The 23618-nt window shown below is 37.4% G+C and overlaps 1 protein-coding gene and 1 pseudogene across 1 annotated transcript; one reads left to right on the top strand and one right to left on the bottom strand.

The window, feature by feature from the left end:
• The first annotated feature begins 2934 nt into the window (after positions 1–2934).
• On the top strand, positions 2935–11770 carry LOC127799142 (uncharacterized; annotated as a pseudogene).
• Positions 11771–11850: 80 nt separating this feature from the next.
• LOC127798979 (uncharacterized) lies at positions 11851–22633 on the bottom strand. Its single transcript, XM_052332641.1, has 6 exons — positions 22403–22633; positions 16935–17078; positions 12872–12939; positions 12702–12752; positions 12513–12572; positions 11851–12403 (listed from the first exon to the last, which is right to left on the bottom strand). The coding sequence occupies exons 1-6, from the start codon at positions 22533–22535 to the stop codon at positions 12098–12100; spliced, it is 762 nt and encodes a 253-aa protein (XP_052188601.1). The 5' UTR covers positions 22536–22633; the 3' UTR covers positions 11851–12097.
• Positions 22634–23618: the final 985 nt, after the last annotated feature.

Genomic DNA, 23618 nt, shown 5'->3' with positions numbered 1-23618 from the left:
AAATTCATATATTTTTAATAATTATATTAATATATTTTTTAATAATTGTACTAGTCGAACATAAATTTATAATTTATTTTTATTAAAAATTAATATTTTTATAAAATTTATTTATATTATTCAGCAACATATCCAATTTTGTCTTTTTGTTAAATTTTGTTTACTTAACAATTTTTTCAAAACAAACATAGAACTATATAAATGACAGTTTAAAACACATTTATCAAAATAGGTTATCAACTTAAACCCTGGTTAGCTTTAAAGTTTTACACAACTTTTAACTAAAAAAGCTTAAAAACCATCTTAAAAAAGTGTAAACCAAACACGGTCTTAAAATCATCATATTATCATCAACATCCCCATAAATGCATAATCGTTGAGATGAATGGGCCCTGAAGAATTAAAGTTCAAGCTTTTTTTAATAAATGCAGACCATAAAAGACGTGTTAGATTGGTAAAACGAGGATTGAGGCTACTAGAAAATGTGTGGGTTTCAAAAAGAATGGTCAAGAATCCAAACTTAGGTGGTTGAGTTGAAAGAGGCGGGGCATTTAATAATTTCATGCGTGATTTGGTGTGACGGGAAGGCTAAGTCACAGACAGAGGTTAATAACATGTTACACTGTGTCATTGTCCCATCTGCTACTTCTGTTCGCACTAATGAATGATTAACTGAACTTGGTCACCTCTTCTGGAGCACAGCCACAGTAAAACTTCAAAATATTCTCATTGACTAACACTCCCCCTGGAGGAGATCACCTAACAACTGCATGGATTGCTTGATTAAGATGTTCCCTCTGTTTTTCACCAGCAAGCAAGCATTTGGGATCCCCTGCTTCTTACACTGTAGTTGATCAAGTACAAGCGTGCACCCTTCAGACATTTGATGACTCCAACCAATAAGGAAAGTCGTGTCTAGTACAGAATAGGGTAGATAATTGAGGGTACTTCTCTAATCAGTGAGAAATTACCTTTCAACATCTTTGAGATAAAGCTCTTTGATGTCAATAAAGGGAGTTCAGTGAAGAAGGTAAAACAAAATTATACAAAGGAGTATTGCAATAAGATGCCCGTCTCTTGCATTCAGATTTCAGTTTTGCTAGGTTGTCCCTTATTATCTGATCTTACGAGATATGAGGACTTGATATCCTCAAACCTCGATCTCAAAGTGTCTTCTGGGATTACTTGTGTAGTGGATAACTGCGTATTAGTCGTGATGGATGTAATAAAAGTTGAGACGGCTCAATTTCATTAGTAAATGAGTTTTATATATAGAAAATATAACACAACAGTGTGTTCTCTTTACGCCCATTCATATTCATTGAAAAAAGGTATTAAATTGTCAAAAATTGCGTTCGTCAAATCTATATTTTTGTCCTTAAACTTTTACCCCTTTTTTTTCACGTGGTCATTTATGATTTTTTATTATTTCGATTATATTTCTATATTTATATTTTTTACTCAATTTAATCTTTATACTTTGAATTTTTTCACGTAGTAATCCAAATTTTTTATTGTTTTGATTACACTCCTACATCTGCATTTTCGAATCAATTTAACTCCTGTATTTTGATATGAATAGAGTGTGATGCGTACTTTACCATCTCATTTTATTATTTTTTTATATATGAAAATATATAAATTAAATTAATTAAAAAATATAAGTTTAATGGTGTGATCGAAACAACAAAAAATTTAAGTTACTACATGAAAAAAAAAATTAAAGTATATGAATTAAATTGACTAAAAAATTAGATTCGAATGTGTAATCGAAATAATACAAAATTTAAAAAACAACATAAAAAAGAAGATAAAAGCACAGGGGTAAAAATTTGGCCAAACCGCATTAGTGCTAGTTAGGGGAAGAATGTTATTATGAAAAATGTAGAATATGGGTAGAAGTATGAACTCAATAAGAAGGCGTGGAAGCCTATAATTAAGCTCATGCAAATTGGAAGAAATGGAATGAACTGTTGGAGGGAGGGCTTCTTATTCATCTTTAAAAAAGCAATCTCTTTGGTACCAAGATTGAGACTGCCCAGCAAAAAGTCTTGCATACAAGTAACATAGACACTTGCTTTGGTTAAGATAATGATTTATGGGTCCCGTTCCATTCCATGGGGGAGGGGGAGGGGGATAAGTTGGGGTTTAGTTCTTTCTCAGATAGATACCCTTTTTGGGTGGTGCATTTCATCTCCTTGTACACATCACCACACACTTGCCCATGGCATGCGTCGAAGGATTGGTTATTCATGTCTGTATTCATTGGCACTAAGTAACACTTAGATCACATTAATAAGGTTTAGAGGGTCTCTAAGCATGCCATGCTGACAAGTTTAAATCATATATAGAAGATTCATTGCTCCGAGAATCAGTAAGATTTGTAGAAAAGACAAAACCCTAATTTGTTAATTGGTTGACCAAATTTATCTTGATTAGTACTATGATAACTGATTGTGTAAGCAAGTGTAGTGTAGATTCTTTTTCTCTACAGCTGGGGTTTCAAATCTTCATTTGATTCTCATTGAAAATGATGAGAATTGCAACAGGAGTAGTAGTGGTTGCAATTTCACATCATAAAAAAGGGGGAAAAACCTTAAAATATGCAGAGTTAGGAATAAGAATACAATCATTAACTCCCCCAAGAAGCTATGATATTGATGGATTCATGGGCTGCCAGCCCCAAAGACATCTGGTGTTGACTGTTGAGAACTTATTGGGTTCAAGGTCTTGTTTTCGTTGACTGAATATAGGCCATTTGGCCCATCAGAAGTAAAGCCCATGATATCCATTTTATATGCTTGAGTCCAGCCCACAAGGAAGTAGAGCCCCTTCTAATTATGGGCCTAATGGGCTTTGGCCGGAATCATTTCTTACTGGCAATGGAAGGCACTGGCACATTCTGTTTCTCTCATATATTGGAATAGCGTGGTTATGCAGTCCCACATCCACGTAGAAATAGAATGGCCCCAGCTTCTCAACTCCTGGGCCCACCAGAACCCAACCGTCTGCCACCACATCTGGCCTGGAAACCCCAATTCAATCCATACTCTCCCAGACCCAAAACCTCGGTCTTCCCGAAACCCACCTCCGAGGTGCACAGAAGAAGGTAGCGACGCCGGACACCCGCCGATTTGTCTGACGGAGAACCTCTCGCTGATGTTCTTGTCCACCGGATACCCATGCCTGGACTTCTTTTTCCACGTGGTCCCGGACACGCCGGCGAAAGATCTCATCGGACGGCTGGAACTGGGGTGGGCCACGATCCTTAACCACCCTGAAGCTGATGTGCAATCTGAGGGGGTCAGAGGCACCGGAAAATCCGACGAGGAGAGCTTCTGCACGGCGGTGTTTTGGCTCCGAGGGTGTTTGGCTTACCCCATTTTTTCAAAGCTTTTAAATTATTTAACTTTTTCACTTTTAGGGTACGTTTGGTAAAAATGAAAAATAAGAATGAAATTCTAATTTCATAAAATTTCAATTCTCACCCAACCTTTAGAATTCTAATTCTTTGATTTCAAAAAAAATCTTCACTTTTTAAACTAAGATAGAATTTGAATTCCATAGAATTGAAAAACTGTTTGATAGAATTTCTTGAAATTTAGATAGAAAATGAATTTCATCCTCATTTTTCACTCCTATCAAACGCACTCTTATAAAATTTAAAAGTTGGCAAGTGTTTAAGTGTATGCATAAATATATTTTTAAACTATTAATTAATAGTTATATGTTTGGTTTAAAAGAATTGATAAATTATCAAAATTTGATAAAAAGACCAAAATAGACATGATGTTGAATGATGTAAAATTTTACTATTAAACGTTGATAAATTATATATAACTATTAGACATATATTAATACAATATTATTATATGTATATATATGTTTATTGTTGTTTTATATATATATATATATATATATATACACACACATACACACAAACAATGGCAATAAGGAAGAGAAACATAGATGGAGGAGATGGGGGTGGGGACGACGACAGGCAGAGGTCGATGGGGCAACAGAAGTCCAATGATGGAGGAGAAGTTGAAGCCGATGGGGGCGATGACCGATGGGACGCGATCGATGGGAGTGACAACGATGGCCGACGGTAACGATTGAAAGAATTGGGGCGACAGAAGGCATAGGTTGAAAAAAAAAAGCATGGTTGAAAATTAGTAAAAATGATGAGCATAAAATAGTAAAATGATTGGTCAACGCAGTTAATAAATTAACAATATTTTGCAAAAGCTCCCTCCGGCCTGCTTTTGCAAAACGCTAGTTGTGGTAGTAGCGTTTAAGCTACCTAGCTTAAACGCTAGTGAGGTGCACCCAAACACCTCACTAGCTTTGTTTAATAGCTTATAAGTTATTAATATAGCTTATAAGCTATCAAACCGATAAGCCAAACACCCAATAACTTATAAGTGGTCAAATCGATAAGCCAAACACCCCATTCGTTGAGCTTCTAAAATCTGATATAGAGAATCTGAACTTGGGAAATGTCAATAAGATCAGCTTATCTGCGAAATGATGTCCGTCCACTAATTCTTCCTAGGAAAAGTCGACTCTAATCTGTGAAAGCATCGCCAGTGTTAGAAGGTGACTCAAAATTAGGGATTCTGTCGACAGCTTATAGATTTGTTATCAACCATTTGGTAGAAATGGTAGAAACAATCAACATGAAGTTTATGCCTGCCGACTGTTAACGGTCATCCCTTATCTTATCTCTATACACTGTTCTAATTATTTTATTCCTTCCTTGAAACTATTAATCATTTCCCCTATAAATATAGAGGCAGAGCATGCAAGAGAACATAACATCAAAAGAAGTTACGTGCGTCTCCTGTTTTCACTGAGTGTGTATCACTGTAAATTGAGAGAGATATATCAAGAGAGAATTGTGTGTGCATTGGAAAGCACGTGTAAGAGTTTGTAAGTTCTTAAGGCTTTTATAATTTGTCCTATAATCATTTTATGTTTCTATAGTGGATGGACTAGAGATTAACCCTTGTCGTGAGTAGGATTCATTACGAATCTGAACACGTAAATCTCTGGTGTCCTTTGTGTATGTGCGGATTGCTTGTATACTCTGTTCTACGTGTTTCTTTGTATTTCTTTTATGTTCTTGAGTTATCAGGCGATAGTCTAGCTTCAGTAAGTTGACAGAAAGCGTTGAAAACCTCAACAACTAGTATCAGAGCCAGTTCCAGGCTTCAAGAGTTAGAGGACCTTCGTTAAATTTCCAATCCAAAGATCAAGAACAGAAGGCTGATGGGATCCACAAAGATGGAGATCGAGAAGTTTGATGGCCACAGTGATTTCAACATGTGGCGCAAGAAGATGAGAGCAATTCTTGTCCAACAGAGACAGGCAAAGGCATTAGGAGGAGAAAATGATCTAGCCACAACCATGTCCCCTCAAGAAAAACAAGACATAATGGAGATTACCTATAGTCCCCTGATCTTGAACCTCGCACAATGTCCTTTGATAGGTAAATGACGAGGATACGACGGTTAAGGTATGGCTTAAACTCGAGTCTTTGTACATGACTAAAACTTTATCAAACAAAATTTATTTGAAAGAACAATTATTTGGTTTTCAAAATAGATCATTCTAAGTCTTTAGAAGAAATCCTAGATGATTTTAAGGTAATCACAGTAGGTTTAGCCAATATAGATGAGAAGATATCTAATGAAAATCAAGCTATTCTTCTTTTAAATTCCATACCTGAGTCCTATAAAGGCATGAAAACAACAATTAAGTATGGCAGACAATCTCTATCATTAAAAGATGTTTTAGTGGCTTTGAGATCTAGGGATCTTGAAGTAAAGAAGGATAAAAAGGCAAGTCCTACAAAGGGCTTATAGATTAGAGGAAAGCCCAATAGAAGATCTAATTTTAGAGGTAGGAGTTTAACAAGATCTCAGTCAAGAAGTAGGGCAAATTTTAGGACATTAACATTGCTGGTTTTGTAATAAAGAAGGCCACCTTAGAAAAAATTGTCCTACAAGAAAGAAAAGCTATGACAATCAGGTAGATAAAATAGATATAGCCAATCTTTCTAATGGCTATAAGAGTGGAGAAGGGATGACCATCTCAAAACAAAGTTCTAGACATGAATGGATTCTAGACTTGGATTGCACCTTTCATATGACACCCAAGAAAGATTGGTTGTTAAACTTTAAACCAATTGAAGAAGGAAAAGTCCTAATGGGCAATGATCAGTCCTGCAGCATAAATGGTACATGATCAATTAGATTTAAAACGTGGGATGGAACTTTTAGAACTTTAAAAAATGTTAAGTTGGTACCTGATTTAAGAAGAAACCTTATCTCCTTAGGAATGATAGATTTAAATGGAGGTCTTACAAATCTGAAAATGAGATACTAAAAGTAATGAAAAGATCTATGATGGTCCTGAAAGAAATCCTAAAAGGAAAACTTATATATCCTGTAAGGAGAGGCCATTTTTGGGCATTCTACAGTCTCTTCTTCTAAAATGGATGAGACAAAAGTTTGGTATAAGAGATTAGGCCATATATAGGAATAAAAGGCCTATAAGAACTCTGTAAGGAGGGCATTTTAAATCCTAAAAGAATTGCTGACTTAGACTTTTGTGAGACTTGTGTAATAGGAAAATCTCATAGACTACAATTTACTTCCTTAGCTCATAAAACCAATGATATTTTAGAATATGTTCACTATGATTTATGGGGTTCTTCTTAGGTTCCTTCTTCCCTCTCTAATACTCAATATTTCATCTCTTTTTTGGATGATTTCTCTAGAAAGTCCTGGGTCTATTTTCTTAAACATAAAAGTGATTCTTTTGAAAAATTTAAGGAATGGAAAACCTCAGTAGAGTATCAAATAGGGAAAAAAAATAAAAATCTAAGAACTGATAATGCTTAGAATTTTGCAACCACGAGTTTACAAATTTTTGTAAACACATTCGCATTGCTAGGCATAGGACATGCAGTGAGACCCCTCAACAAACCCTCAGCAAAATGAAATTGCTGAGAGAATGAATAGAATCGTTTTAGACAAAATAAGGTGTATGCTAAATGAATCTGGTTTGTTTAAAAGGTTTTGGGATGAGGCTGTAGCAACAGCATGTTATTTAACAAACAGATCACCATCTTCATCTATTCATTTTAAGACTCCAGAAAATCCATGGACAGATAAACCATCCAAGCTAGATCACTTAAGGCATTTTGGGTGTATTGGGTATGTTCATAAGAATGAAGGGAAATTAGAACCCAGAGCTAAGAATACCATATTTCTAAGATCTCCCAAAGGAGTTAAGAGCTACAAACTCTGGTTAATTGAGGAAAAGAAAGTAGTCATTAGCAAGGACGTGGTATTTAATGAGTTTGAGTATTATAAGGAAAATCTATTGAAAATAGATAAGGATAATCAAACTGATAATTTTCAGTTTAATGTGGAAATAGGTGGAAATATAGGAGGTTCAAACTATAATACCCCAAGAGTCTAGAGAAGGGTAGTATATATCGAGGATAAGTAAGGAAGGAAACAACACCAGCTGGATACCTTTTAGCCTGAATATAGGCAAAGAACTCCTAGGTTAAGCGTGCTTGAACTAGGGTAGCTTAAGGATGGGCGACCTTTGGAAAGTTTGCATAAGCCCATCAGGGTAAGTTATTCTGATCCTTTCTATCGCTCGATGCGGGATGTTACAGGTGGTATCAGAACTGACCCTTAGTGAAGGCAATTTGATGAGGGCGGGGAGTGGTGCGGGGGCTCAAGAGCCTGTTCAAGGAGCGACTTTTAGCAAGCTTCTAGAATGGTACCCTAAAGGGGAGAAGATCTATGACCAGTTGTAAAATTGCATGACAAGGACATCATGTGCTCATGGGGGGGAGAATGTAATATCTCAAGAGCCCATAGAAGGGTAATATATATCGAGGATAAGTAAGAAATGAAATAACACCACCTGGATATCTTTTAACCTGAATGTAGACAAAGAACTCATGGATTAAGCATGCTTGAGCTAGGATAGCACAAGAATAAGTGACCCCTGGGAAGTTCGCGTAAGCCCATCAGGATAAGTTGTTACAGTCCTTCCTATCGCTCGATACGGGATGTTACACAAATTGCCAAAATTATCATAATAGTGGTGGTGTTGAGCCTACTAAAACTTTAAATAAAAATATTGCCTCATCAGCTCCATCTTATACCTCAAATCAACTATCCATCCCCGCTGATAGTCCTAACAGTGGTTTCCCTCATACTCAGATATCCTTTGATGGTCAAGATCTAAGGGATTATATGTTAGCTAGAGATAGGGTAAGAAGACAGTCTAGACCCCCAACTACATATGCCCATGCTAACATTATTGCCTATGCCTTAAACATAAGAGATTCAATAGAGTTAAATGAACCTATTAGCTTCAATAAAGCTTGTGTAAGCCCGGATAAGGCTCTTTGGTTTAGGGCAATGTAAGAAGAGATGGATTCTCTTTAAAAAAATAAAACTTGGACCCTAATTAAGAGACCTATTGATCAAAAAGTAATAGGATACAAATGAATATTTAAAAGAAAATTATGTATTTCAAGGGTAGAACTAGTTAGATATAAGGTAAGGGTTGTCGCAAAAAGTTACTCCCAAATTGAGGGAATTGATTTCCATGAGGTATTCTCCCCCATGGTAAAACAAACCTCAATTAGATTAGTCTTGACTTTGTGACTCTTTATGATTTAGAGTTGAAATAGTTAGATGTCAAGACCACATTCCTTCATGGAAACCTAGATGAGAAAATTTATATGGAGTAGCCTATAGGCTTTATTGAAAAAAGGAATGAATAGAAAGTTTGCTTGCTACAAAGGTCATTATATGATCTCAAACAATCCCCTAAACAATGGTACAAAAGATTTGATGAATTCATACTTAATAAAAATTACAAAAAAAATGTAATTTTGATCATTGTGTTTATTTCAAATAGTTAAAAGGAAATATATACATTTATCTCCTAATCTATGTAGATGATATGCTAATTACATGTAAAGATAAAGGAGAAATTAGTAAGTTCATTATGGACCTTAAAATAAAATTTGAAATGAAAGATTTAGGTGCAGCAAAAAGAATTCTAGGAATTGATATAATAAAAGACAGAAGGAAAGGCATTTTAACCTTGTCCCAATCCAAATACCTTAAAAAGGTTGTAGAATTGTTTGGAATGACCAACTGTAAACCTATTTCCATTTCTATTCCTCCTTATTTTAAGCTATGTGTTATCAAGGATGAACTCTCTAAGGATGAGGAAGCATATATGAAAGGAGTTCCCTACTCAAATGTAGTAGGCAGGCTCATGTATGCAATGATAGGAACAAGGCCTGACATTGCATATGGTGTTAGTTTGGTTAGTAAGTTTATGGGTAAGCCTTCTAATGATCATTGGAATGTTGTTAAATAGCTATTTAGGTATCTAAAAGGGTCAGTGAATAAAGGGTTAGTGTTTAGTTCAAACATTTAAGGTAAAAGCTACATAGAGGGCTATTGTAATTCTGATTATGAAACTAATTTTGATAAAAGAAGATCTTTTCTGCCTTCACAATAGGTGGAAATCTAGTTAGCTGAAAATCTAATCTCCAGCATATAGTAGCTCTTTCCATAACCAAGGTAGAATATGTGGCTCTCACAGAAGCCATTTGGTTGTAGAGGATTACTCAAGAACTTGGAATGGTAGAGCAGGTTCCTAAGGTATTTTGTGACTCACAAAGTGCTATTCACCTCTCTAAAAATAGTGCATTTCATGAGAAAACTAAACATATAGATGTTAAATTTCACTTTGTGAGATACATAACAGCTAAGGATCAGGTTAAAGTTGAAAATATTTCAACCGATGTAAACCTTGATGATATGCTTACTAAAACCATTCCAACAGCTAAGTTTGGGCAGGCTTTGACCTTGCTCCATGTCCTTCCTACATAACTGATTGACTAATATAGGGTCTCTAGTCATATCCTTTTACCAATTTTGATTCAAGGTGAAATTTGTTAGAATGTGACTTAAAATTGGTGAGTCTATCCACAACTTGTAGATTTGTTGTCGACCATTGGGTAGAAATGGTAGAAACGATCGGCAGGAAGTTTATGCCTGTCAACCATTAATATATGATGGACCGATAGAGACTGCAGCTCCAATGATCATCCTTTATCTTATTTCTATATCCTGTTCTAACTATTTTATTCCTTCCTTGAAGCTATCGATCATTTCCCTTATAAATATAGAGGCAAAGCATGCGAGAGAACATAACATCAAAAGAAGTTCTGTGCGTCTCCTATTTTCACTGAGTGTGTATCACTGTAAATTGAGAGAGAGAGATCAAAAGAGATTTGTGTGTGCATTGGAGAGCATGTGTAAGAGCTTTAAGTTATGTAAGTTCTTGAGGCTTTTTGTAATTTGTTATGTAATCATTTTCTGTTTCTATAGTGGATGGACTAGGGATCAACCCTTGCCGTGAGTAGGATTCATTACGAATCCGTACACATAAATCTCTGGTGTCCTTTGTGAATGTGTAGATTGCTTGTATATCCTCTGTTTTTCGTGTTTCTTTATATTTCTTTTATGTTCTTAAGTTATTGGGCGACGGTCTAGCTTCAGTAAGTCGACAAAAAGCGTTCAAAACCTCAACAGCCAGGAAGCTATTTCCGAGGAATACCGATCCGGACTCCCGAATCGCTCGAAGAGGTTCACTATGTTTCCAGAATCAGAGACCGACCGAGGAAGGAAATGCTTGTTCCTCTGCACAAAGCTCTGGAATTTCCAGAAGTTCTCACGAGCGCCAATCAATGGAATTCCCTTCCGTACAATCGAGTAGCCTCAGTGGCAATGAGGAATTGCAAGGAATTGTTTGAAGCACAACAGTGACAGGTTCGAGGAGACTCTTCAGAGTGAGGAGCGGGAAGGCCAAAATCGCAGCCGGAGAATTGTTGCCCCGTGAGATTATGGCCGCCTTGGGCGGTGAAAATGGCAGCGAAGTGGCGGAGCTGCTGTGGAAGAGAATGATGAACGACCTTGAGAAGAAAGGTAACTGTTAGAATATTTCGAGAAAATACTTTCTGCATGTTAAAGATTAGTAATAGAATGCAATTAAGTTTTGATATTTTCTCACTCAACTTCTACTTTCATCTTCCGTAACAGGTAAGCTAACTAATTGGTTCGCTGTGTCCGATGTTTCGGGGAGTATGGTGGGAACGCCAATGAAGGTTTCTGTGGCACTTGGCGTATTAGTTTCAGAGCTAAGTGAAGAGCCATTGAAGGGGAAGTTGATCACCTTCAGTGAAAATCCAGAGATGCAAATTGTGGAGGATGAGACACTTGTAGCCAAGATAGAGTTTGTCAGGAAGACGGATTGGGGTGCCAACACAGACACTTCCACAAGGTGTTTGATCGGATTCTGGAAATTGCTGTTGGTGGGAATTTGAGGGAAGATCGAATGATCCAGAGGGTGTTCGTTTTCAGTGTCATGGAGTTTGACCAGGCATCGGAGAATCCTTGGGAAACAGATTATGAAGCCATAACGAGGAAATTTGGGGAGAGTGGATTGTGGATACCAGAACGTGACGGAGATTGTGTTTTGGAACCTCAGAAGCTCGAGCTCCACTCCGGTGGTAGCGAAACAGAGCGGGGTGGCGCTGTGAGCTGGTTTCCTGACTGTATTCTTGGAGGGTGGTGGCATTGTGAATCCTCTGGATGTCATGGTACCAGCCAAATCTGGGGAAGAGTATAAGCAACTGGCCGTTTATGATTGAGATAATATCAAAGATGCCCTGCAAATCTTCTTTTCTTTTTCTGTATAAAAGAATCATATAATGAAGTTTCAGTGTGCATCTGATCTGAAAAGCACAAAGAACATGTATTGCAATGCACATCCTATAAGTTAGCCCTCCAATGTTTCGCTTATTCCTTGTCCCACAATCGGGGTCCTAGTTTACATCTCAACTACGAAAATTCACAAATACAATATATAGTACAAAAGGAAAGGCAGTCTTACAGATGTGGATTTCCCCAAAAGAAGTTTGACGGCTGCTAAATTTCTCCAGACATTATGTTAGTTACTATTGGATCTTCCAGCTAATTCACAGTACCTGAGCCTCTTGCTTATGTTTCTTCCTAGTTCTTGCAGAAACAGGCTTATCCTCCTCTTCCTGTGTGATAGATTGGGTAGCATTCTTCTTTGAGAACTGTGTGGCAGCAGCTCGGGCACCAGCAATGGCTGCATTCAGACTTGGTGGTTTCTCCATCTCTGATGGTCTGGATGCATTCATGTCGGAAGCAAGTGACCCTGGCTTCAGCGAGAAGGGATCTCGCAGATCTGGAAGTGGGAACTTGACGGGCAGTGGAGCTTTAACTGGCGAAAGACCTCTGACTGCTGCCTCATATATCTGTCCCCATTGCCAAGAGGAAGATACAGTAAAAGTTTTGGTTGATGAATAGACAACAAAACGAAAGAAGAAGGGAACCACTACTTAAAGAAGATGGTTTTCTTCATACTTTTTTCTCCAAGTTATAAACACCTTGATATCCACGCATCTCAAATGGTACAATCAATTTCTGCAATGGTGGACAAGAATTATTTCAATACATTAAAAACACAAACAAAAGCAAACGTTTGGGGTGTTAAGTCTAGTGTGATGAGAACAATGAGAACAATAAACTAAGGTCAGATAAGATAATAGAAACCTGTGGTTGCTCACAGAGCCAGCAATAATCTGTTTGGCCCTCGAGCCTAGCCTGCAAAAGAAATCTCAAAATTTCATGAATATATTGATGACATTCTACCAATATTTAACCACAAGCCTTTTTCCATCGATGTTAGTAGAGCCAAAACAATGAAATTTTTGATGCCCCACCCCTTCGGGGATCTCCTCCCAGCAAACTAGCTCTTTTCTTGTAACACAGCCAACCACTTCCACACAACCTAAATCAAGAGTTAATTTCAGAATTTGGCAATGACATCACACCAACATAATAGATCTAACAGTATGGAATTCTTTATTTCATCATATAGAAGAGATAAAGGTTCAGGTAATAAGGAAAAAAGTACACATTAATGACAGGTTATGTTCCTGAAGCCTGAGCAATCTGGTACTTCTAGAACCCTTGATGGAAAACTAAGTAAATCTAAAAGCTGAGCTACTTATGCCTGTCTGGAATTAGGATTGTCCAGAGAAAGAAGTAATATCACTAGCTACTTATGCCTGTCTGGGGATGTTATCCACTGTCGGTCTCAAGCTCGGATAAAGGAGGAGGGTTGTGTTAGGTAGCCGACAGCCAACGTAAAACTTAGTCAGATCCAAAACATGAATTCTAGACAAATTATGAAAAATCGTTTGGGCGTGGGCGTAACCCTTCATAGCGACGCGCTACACTGCCCTCGTGTAGTGACAAGTGAGCTAGGGCCGCTGCATCGGCACCTGGATGTAGTGATAAATGAGCAAGGGTTCCCGCATTTGCTTGGACGGATGTGGGTAAAGAAACTAGTCCAAAATCAAAATCAAAATCAAAACCAAAATCAAAATCAAAAACAAAATCAAATTCAAAGTCAAGGCCAAAAACAAAATCAAATCCAAAGTCAAAACCAAAAACAAAATCATAGATTAAGGATTGGGTCATGGAACATAGGAACATTAACAGGCAAAGCTATGGAAGTGGTGGATGTGATGATTAGGAGAAAAATTAATATTATATGCCTTCAAGAGACGAGATGGGTAGGGAAAAAAGCAAAAACTTTATCAGAAGCTGGATATAAAATATGGTACATAGGAACTGATCGAGCGAAAAATGGAGTGGAGATTATTATGGATAAAAACTTAATAGATGAGGTAGTGGATGTAAAGAGAATAAGGGATAAGATTATTATGGTGAAGATTAGTCTAGGAAGAATGACTATGAATATCTTTAGTACATATGCACCACAAGCGGAGTTAGGTGATGAGATAAAAACAAAATTTTGTGAGGACCTAGAGGGACTCATACAAATGATACCAAGAGGAGAGAAAGTGATTATAGGAGGTGACTTAAATGGGCACGTGGGTAGAGACGGAAACGGATATAGAGAGGTACATGGAGGGTATGGATTCGGGGAAATTAATAATGAGGGTAAATCTATCATAGATTTTGCTATGGCATATGGGCTCATTATAACCAATACTAGGTTCAAAAAACGGGATAAACACTTAATCACATATAAAAATATCACCTCAAGCACCCAAATAGATTACTTCCTCATGAGACAAGAGGATCGGTTATGTTGTAGGAATTGTAAGGTGATACTGGGAGAGTGTTTGACTACTCAACATAGACTTCTAGTACTTGACGTCCAAGTAAGAAATTGGAAGAGAAAAAATCACATAAAACAAAATCCAAAAATCAGGTGGTGGAATTTAAAAGGGGAGAAACAACTAATCTTCAAAGAAAAATTAAGGGGTAGAAGGGAATGGAATGGAGAAAGACAGACAAACCAAATGTGGAAAGAAATGGCTAATGCTCTGAGAAGCACGGCAAAGATAGTCCTTAGAGAGACAAATGGTAGAGCCCCTGATCTTAAGGAGTCTTGGTGGTGGAATGAAGAGGTACAATTAAAAATAAAAAATAAGAAAACTTGCTATAAGGCGGTATATCAATGCAACAATGAAGAAAATCAAAAAAATTATAAAGAAGCAAAAAAGGCAGCAAAAAGAGTTGTTAGTGAAGCAAGGTCAAAAGCATATGAGAATCTATATAAACGACTTGATACAAAAGATGGAGAAAGGAATATATATAAATTAGCTAAAGCAAGAGAAAGAAAAACACGAGATTTAAATCAAGTGAAATGCATAAAAGATGACAATCAAAATGTTTTAGTAAATGAAGGAGCGATTAAGGAGAGATGGAAGGAGTATTTCACAAAATTATTCAATGATGGTGGTGACACAAGAGTTAGGTTGGGACATCTTAGTAACTCCGAAGGGAGGTTGGGACATCTTAGTAACTCCGAAGGGAATGTGAGCTACACATTCTATCGACGCATAAGTTCAAATGAAATAAGGCAAGCATTAAAAAAGATGAAAAATCATAAGGCAGTGGGACCAGATAATATACCAATAGAAGCATGAAAATGCATGGGAGAAGAGGGCATCTCCTGGCTAACACAACTATTTAACGCCATCCTTAAATCAAAAAAGATGTCAGATGAGTGAAGAAATAGTACTTTGGTTCCTATATACAAGAACAAAGGAGATGTTCAAAACTGTGAAAATTATTGAAGAATTACGTTAATGAGTCATACCATGAAACTCTGAGAGAAAGTAATAGAGCAGAGGCTCAGAAAGGAAACAAAGGTGTCAGAAAATCAGTTTGGTTTCATACCTGGTAGGTCAACAATAGAAGCTATATATTTACTAAGGCGTCTAATGGAAAGGTATCGAGATCATCAAAAGGACCTATATATGGTATTTATAGATCTAGAAAAGGCCTATGATAGGGTCCCTGGAGAAGTATTATGGAGGGTTTTAGAGAATAAAGGAGTCAAAATAGCCTATATACAAGCCCTTAAGGACATGTATCATGGTGTAGAGACAAGGGTTAAAACATGCGGAGGGGATACTGAACCATTTACAACTATAATAGGACTGCATCAAGGTTCTGCACTAAGTCCATACTTATTTGCCCTAGTAATGGATGAACTCACTAAAGATATTCAGACAGTTGTGCCATGGTGTATGCTATTTGCAGACAACATAGTGTTGGTGGATGAAACAAAAGAATGAGTGAACACTAAACTTGAGTTATGGAGAAACAATTTAGAATCTAAGGGATTTAAATTAAGTAGAAAGAAAACAAAATATATGGAATGCAAATTTAGTAAAAATGCAAGAGTTGATGATGTTATAATAAAATTAGAAGACCAAATATTACAAAGAAAAGACCATTTTCGATATTTGGGATCAGTGATTCAAAAAGATGGAAAAATCCACGAGGATGTCGCACATAGAATTAAGGCAGGTTGGCTAAAATGGAGAAATGCATCGGGGGTGTTATGTGATGGTAAAATCCCATTAAAATTGAAAGGAAAATTTTATAGGACAGCTATAAGACTAGTCTTGCTGTATGGCTCAGAATGTTGGGCAGTCAAATACCAGCATGAGCAAAAGACGAGTGCAGCGGAGATGAGGATGTTAAGATGGATGTGCGGACATACAAGAAATGATAAAATTAGAAATGAAGTTATTCGTAATAAGGTAGGAGTAGTGCCAATCGAGGAGAAGATGAGAGAGACTAGACTAAGATGGTTTGGTCATGTGAGAATGAGACTAAGAGATGCTCCTGTGAGGAGAGTTGATGAAATGGAACAGTTAGTCACAAAAAGAGGTAGAGGTAGACCCAAGAAGACTTTAGGAGAGACATTAAAATTTGATATGAAATATATGAATCTAAATGAGGATATGACAAAAGACAGAAATACATGGAAATCTAGAATTCATGTAGCCGACCCCACATAGTGGGATAAAGGCTGGATATGTTGTTGTTTATGTGTGCGTGTGTTTTAATGGATAACTAAACCAAAGAACTAAGATTTTGCAAACCAAAAAAAATATATATATACATATATAAAGTTTAGCTCCAATCCTTCTATTTATTTTCCTACACTTTACCTCCCTTTTCTTTTCTCTCTAAAAATCCTAATCGGGGACAGAGTAAAAGAATCTAGATTTTACGCAACAAATGTAGCTGGTAGCCTGGTAGATATTTAGGAAGATATCTGAGGAGGCATTTGAGAAAGATTTATGTTTTGATTTTTTTGTATTCACTTTTCATTTTCATTTAAAAAACTGAAAATTTGACATGTTTGAATAGAAAAATAAACATATATAACAGTCTTGAGATAATCAAACAATAAACACATCTAATTAGAATAGAAAAATAATTTAACACCTAACAGCCTTGAGATTGGATAATGCTCTGGAAGCTTGATTTCTGTTACCCCATTCACTGCATAGATTTCCCTGTAGAATTCCTCCATTGCCTTGATTGTGTCTGGATCTGGAACCTTACTAGCAGCATGAATCCAAAGCCGCCCTGCATAATATGAATCAGTCAATTAAGAAGTATTTTCACTAGAATACCCACGAAGAACATGCATTGGGTGGGGACACACACAGAAAGAGGACCAATCTAATGGTCTTAAACAATGAAATAATCTGTTCAAACTACAAAGTGTACATGACTAGAAATATGGAGCTAGCAAACCATGCCAAACGCAGGTACGGCTGGATGAAGAATGAAACAGCTCAACTAGAGAGAGAGAGAACAACAAGGGATGGCCAACATGCATATTAAAGTTTCCTTTGCTTGAGAGAGGATGATTACAGATGGTAATTGATCTGGGGCATATACAAGCCACTTCATTGTTTAACCACCCTCTCTCAAGTTGCTGAAAAGTGTCCTGTGTTTGTACTACCGTCAGGTGAGTGCATGATCAGTGCAGTTTATACTTCTTGTTAAAATAGTTAGGGAGTTTCAGCTTTCATAGATTAGCACAGAAAGCATAGCGGAAAAAGAAACACCAAAGATCAAAATAAATAAATAAATAAAACCAGCATCAAGCCGGATTCTCAAATTTGGATATAGTATGAAACAAAAAAAAAATCCCGAAATCATCTTCACCTTCCAGAATTGTCTCAAAATTGGGATAGCTAACTAATGAAGCTTCTGCAGCTTATTTGAGAGTAACCTTCAACTTGATTGAACTAAGAACAGTTTCATGGAAATCCAACCAAAGAATTGGTTGTGGTAACTAAGCCAAAAAAAAAAGTTTGTGGTAATGTCTTTCCCTTTTATATTCTGTTTAAGCCACTGGGCATATTTTTTCAGAGCCAAAAAGAAACAGTATCTCAGCTATTTGCAGTCTGGCACAAATCTTATTTCTCCATAATGCTATATCAACGACCAGGAGACCAGTTAAAATCACATTATGCCATGTCTTGCCCTGCTATCCTAGTACAAATTAACTTGTGTAGCTTAATAGAAGAATTATGGTATTTTTCCTTCATCCACTGATTTCTGAGTGGTTCAAAATTGTTGGATATGTTTAAATATACTACTTTTTGGTTATTGATGAGGCCACAGGCTGTGACTGAAAAATATAAAGATTAGCCTTATGGTTCTTATTATGTTTGTGATGAGAGAATATTTACAGGGGGCAATTTTACTGTACTACTCCTGAGAGGTTACCATTAACTTAGAGCCATGTGTGCAAGTAAAAGTCAATATGCGATCGTCACGTGTCAAGTTCTAGGAGCTCCACGTGTCTTTATAATCTCTATTATGATTTTGAACTGGAAAGAGATAAAAAAGAAAATTCAGTCAACCAAGAATATTTCTAACACCGCAAGAATATCTCCAACATCCCAAGAATTATCTCCATTGGGGAAGGTTATCTTTTTTCTCCATGGAAAGGGGATCAACCTCTATTTTTGAAAGATATCTTATCTCCTAAGAGAAAGGCCAAGAGACATCTATAAATAGAGGACAGCCTCTACAGGTATGGGGATCTGACTCCTAAGGGACTCTTCTATTATTTTCCATTACTATTATACTCCTCGAAAACCTGTGCACTAACTTGAGCGTCGGAGGTACAACAGGGGAGCAAGTCCCTGCCTCCCTCTTTTGCAAGTACTTGGTCAAAGACAAAAGGCGAATGATAGGCTCTACATCATCAAATGGCGCCCACCGTGGGGCCCTCGTTTTTCTTTCTGTCTGCCAAGTATAATCTCAAGCCACACGAAGCACAATCAAATCGAGTGGGAAAGAAAAGGTTTCACGTATGTGACCTCATTAACGGCTTTTAGAAAAAAATGGGAGAAGAAATTGGGAGCGGCAATCCAGGAGAAAGAAGATGCTCATCTTATTTTATAGATCCTATGCGGCTTGATTTTGCCATCCTATGCGACTTTATGTTAAAATAAAACCTTCTAGAGGCTAGGGAAAAAGACAAGTAAAATCAATGGATGAAGTTCCACAGCAGTAAGGTACTGCTAATTTTGCTTTAGTTTTCTATTTCCTTCTCTACAGAATTATAGTTGCAGCCACTAGCATCCCTAAAGCCAAAGCATCCAATGGGACCATTAGACCAAGTGTCAATCAAAGTCTACTTCAGGTGAGAACCTGCTTTGAATCAAGTTGATAAGAAAGGGTGGAATTCCCTTTAGGAATGGCCATGTACACTCCGGTTTCGGCAACTGATTTTGCGATAGCATCGTGCCGCCACATACGCGGCGATGGTAAATTATATATTTTTCTAATCCATTGAGTCTATGTGTTTGTCTATCATCGTTGCTTATTAATTGCACTTGTTGAGGTCGAAAACCTCAAAATGATGAAGCTTGATTTTGTTCATGCTGTATACATTATATTTTTCTGGCCTATCTTTTGGTCTACAACGTCAATAAAGGGCTTTTCCGATGAATATAGCATCTCTCTCTACCCATGAGCGTTTTATTCCATGACTGTTAGGGCCAAATTGGGCTAGCCCCGAACCCTCAAAGAGATGGCCAATGGCTAGTAGGATGCATCTTTGCGTGACAAGAAGATAGAGATGGCTATCACGGATGTAGGCATCAAGACCGAACCGCGAAGACAAAATATGAACATTATTTCTGATTGCGGACGAAGACATCAAGTTGAACCGTGAAAACAAAATGTGGATGGTATTTCGGATTGCGAATGTAGGCATTTCGTCGAACTGCGAAGACAAAATATGAACATTATCTCTGATTGCAGACATAGGCTTGATGACCGAATCGCGAAGACAAAATATGAACATTATTTCCGATTGAGAAACGAAGGCATTAAGCCGAACTGTGAAAACAAAATGTGAATGGTATTTCGGATTGCGGATGTAGGCATTTCGCCGAACCACGGAGACAAAATATGAACATTATCTTTGATTGTGGACATAGGCATCAAGACCGAACCGCAAAAACAAAATATGAACATTATCTCCAATTGCGGATGTAGACATCAAGACCGAACTGCGAAGACAAAATATGAACATTATTTCTGATTGCGGACGGAGGCATCAAGTCGAACCGTGAAGACAAAATGTGGATGGTATTTTGGATTGCGGAAGTAGGCATTTCGCCGAATCGCGAAGACAAAATATGGATGTTCTTTAAAACCCTGGTCATCAACTACAATCCAAGCAACCATGTGCTTGTGAAGACCGAGGATCCGAAAAGCCTCGGCATGAAGACTCAAAGGGGACCACCCCTAATAATTAAGGAACGAGTTCGAGACTTTGAACCTTGACCACCGAAGACCAAAGAGGACCACCCTACTAATTAAGGCACTAGTTTGGAGGCTACGAACCTCCGCCAAATGAAGACCAAAGGGGACCACCCCTAATAATTAAGGGACCAGTTTGGGAGTTATGCACCTCTGCTAAGCGAAGACTCAAAGGGGACCACCCCTAATAATTAAGGAACGAGTTCGAGGCTACGCACCTCGACCACCAAAGAATCAAATGGGACCACCCCTAATAATTAAGGAACAAGTTCGGGGCTACAAACCTCGACCATCGAAGGCTCAAAGGGGCCCCTAATAATTAAGGAATCAATTTCAAGAATCACTCCCAAAACAAAAAGAAGGTTCGATGTAACCCCCCCTCGGTTCGGAAAGAACCTCTAACGAAAGTCGAAAGATCAAGATTCTCGCTAAGCAAGCAACGCTACATGAAAAAGCAGCCTCATCGGGATATTAGAGCTTATCCTAGTAGACCTAAATAGTTAAGGGCCAAGATTTTATGAGCTTTGGAAAGCAAGCGAAAGAGGGAAACCTCGACCACCACAGCTTCGGCTAGCGGCTCCGAAGACGAGGCGCGCAGTCTCGGCCAGCGGCCCCGAAGACAAGGCACGCGACCTCGGCCACCACAGCCTCAGCCAGCGGCCCCCGAAGATGAGGCGCACGACCTCAACCAGCATAGCCTCGGCCCTAGGCCCCCGAAGCTAAGGCACGCAGCCTCGGCCAACATGGCTATATACAAAACAACAACAACATATCCAGCCGTTATCCCACTATGTGGGGTTGGCTACATGAACTCTAGACTTCTATGTGGGTTACATCCCAACAGACTACATGGCTATATATATGTACTAATTTAAGAGTTGGCCCCTCTCTGCCATAGAAAAATCCTTGAACGTCTCTATCACCTCAAGCGACCTAATCACCCTCTGCATGGGAAGTGTGAAAGGGCACTGGGAGACTTGAAAAGTGAATTCAGCATCCAAGACTGCTAACCCAATTTTTAGTAGAACTTTTTTACAGAGGCTCAGAAAAACAATAACGACTACTCCTTCAGTTGCCCAAACTCCTCGCTCGATCAACTCAAGGAGTGGGGGGCAAGTGATGAGAGAATATTTACAGGGGGCAATTTTACTGTACTACCCCTGAGAGGTTACCATTAACTTGGAGCCATGTGTGCCAGTAAAGGCCAATATGCGATCGCCACGTGTCAAGTCCTAGGAGCTTCACGTGTCTTTATAATCTCTATTATGATTTTGAACTGGAAAGAGATAGAGAGGAAGATTCAGTCAACCAAGAATATCTCCTGCAAAAATATCTTCAACATCCCAAGAATTATATCCATTGGAGAAGGTTATCTTTTCTCCCCATGGAAAGGGGATCAGCCTCTATTTTTGAAAGATATCTTAACTCCTAAGGGAAAGGCCCAGGGACATCAATAAATAGAGGACAGCCTCTACAGGTATGGGGATCGAACTCCTAAGGGACTCTTCTATTATTTTTCATTACTATTATACTCCTCAAAAACCCGTGAACTAACTTGAGCATCGGAGGTACAACGGGGGAGCGAGTCCCCGCCCCCTCTTTTGCAGGTACTTGGTTAGAGACAGAAGACGAATGGTAGGCTCTGCATCATCAGTTTGTTTTAGATGTCACTGCAATCCAAGTGAAGAGAAGAGAAAGGGAGATACAGTTCTTGTTCGGTTAGACAATGAATCACAGGGAAGTAAAAGTGATAATTTGTTTCCCTTGTTTGGTTAGCCAATAATTCCGTAACTTTTCCTCCGGACCCTAAACTACCCTTCACTTCCCCTTCTATGCATCCGAATGCATGTAAGACTTCAACCAGAAGCCAGTTTACCATAGCAGAAATCAAGATGATGAACCAAACAAGAAAAACATACAAGATATAACCCGAAACTCAAAAAACAGAACCGAACCCAATAAATATAAGAAGGGCAAAGAAAAATCCATGACCCACAACAAGAGTTGACTCAAAATCCAAAATCTTGGGCTCCCTTTCATTAGAGAGATCAAACAGAACAAATAGCTACTACCCAATACAAAGGGCAACAGAGCATACAGATAGATTAGAGGGATACCTCTGATGGGGGCAGGCCAAGATCTTCCCTCAATGCGTTTGATGCCATAAACTAGCAAAGAAGCCCATGGCTGATGCATTGTGAGGCATGGGTTTCTGTAATTCCCTCCATTGCCTCCATTCTTGTTTTCCATCTGCTTCTCTTCTCAATGATTTCTCGCTGCAGAAGCAGAAGGGATCGAATCTAAACATGGATATAATGGATTGGCAAAGTGCAATTTCCGTAGGCCGAAGGGGTTTCATTAGCCGACGACTGCTCGGCTTTCCAGTCGCGTGCGCGTGACAAGCACGTGACTTGCTTTATTTTCTATATATCAAAAAATTCAAAATAGTAAATTGACGCATTCCAATAAAAAAATTAACTAAAAGCCAAAATAACAATATCGGATAATGATATTGTATAAAATAAATATAAATCATTTAAATATATAATTAAATTTTTAAAAAATATTATAAGAAATATCATTATATGACTATCATATTAATTTTAAATTGATTTATTAAGCTTCTATTTTGTAGAGTAGTTAGTTTCTATGATGCATGAATATTAAGTGTGTCTAAACGATCAGTTTGATTATTAAATTTATTGAAATTTATTAATTAATTAAATTAAATTAAAAAAAAATCAAATTGAATTGATCGATTAACTTAAAAATCGAATTAACAAATAATTAAAAAATCAAACCCATATCGATTAGATCGAAGAAATGCAAAAAAAATCAAAGAAAATTGAATTAACTGATAGATTGATGTCATTTTAAACTGTATTAATAGGTAGAAATGCAAAAAAAAATAATAATAAAGTTTAGTCAATTCGATTAATTTGGTTATCTTGATAAAAAAAAAATCAAACTGAAAATCGAATACTAAACTTTTAAAAAAAATTAATCGAATCGATGCAAGAAAAAAATCGAATCGAATCAACAAGTTCGGTTGATTTGGTTCGATTAGTTCGAATAAACTGAATTTTCAACTCTCCTTTAACGAAAATGCCCTGAGAGTGCCATTTCAGCTTTTTCGAAATATTTCTTGTACCAAAACCTCAAAAAACATCTCCCAAAAAAAAAAATTCTAAGTTGTTTATGCAATTTCAAAAATATTTTAGAATTGTTTCATATTGAAAACATGTTTTTGTTTAAGAAAAGGATAAAAACGGAAAAAATATGTATAAATTTTTTTTCTCTTAACTCAAAATTTGTATTTTCTTTTAGATTGAA

The sequence above is a fragment of the Diospyros lotus genome, chromosome 4 (assembly GCF_014633365.1).
Source record: "Diospyros lotus cultivar Yz01 chromosome 4, ASM1463336v1, whole genome shotgun sequence".
NCBI classification, from domain to species: domain Eukaryota; kingdom Viridiplantae; phylum Streptophyta; class Magnoliopsida; order Ericales; family Ebenaceae; genus Diospyros; species Diospyros lotus.
This window is presented reverse-complemented; position numbering and strand designations above follow the sequence as displayed.

Bases quoted from the DNA above. Each gene is read 5' to 3' on its own strand.
- LOC127798979 (XM_052332641.1), bottom strand. From the start codon at position 22,535: ATGGAAAACAAGAATGGAGGCAATGGAGGGAATTACAGAAACCCATGC. The intron at 12,940-16,934 runs GTGTTAAATTAT...CTCTTGATTTAG, and splicing joins TCCAATCTCAAGGCTGTTAG to GTTGTGTGGAAGTGGTTGGC. The intron at 12,573-12,701 runs GTTTCTATTATC...CCACCATTGCAG, and splicing joins GGCTCTGTGAGCAACCACAG to AAATTGATTGTACCATTTGA.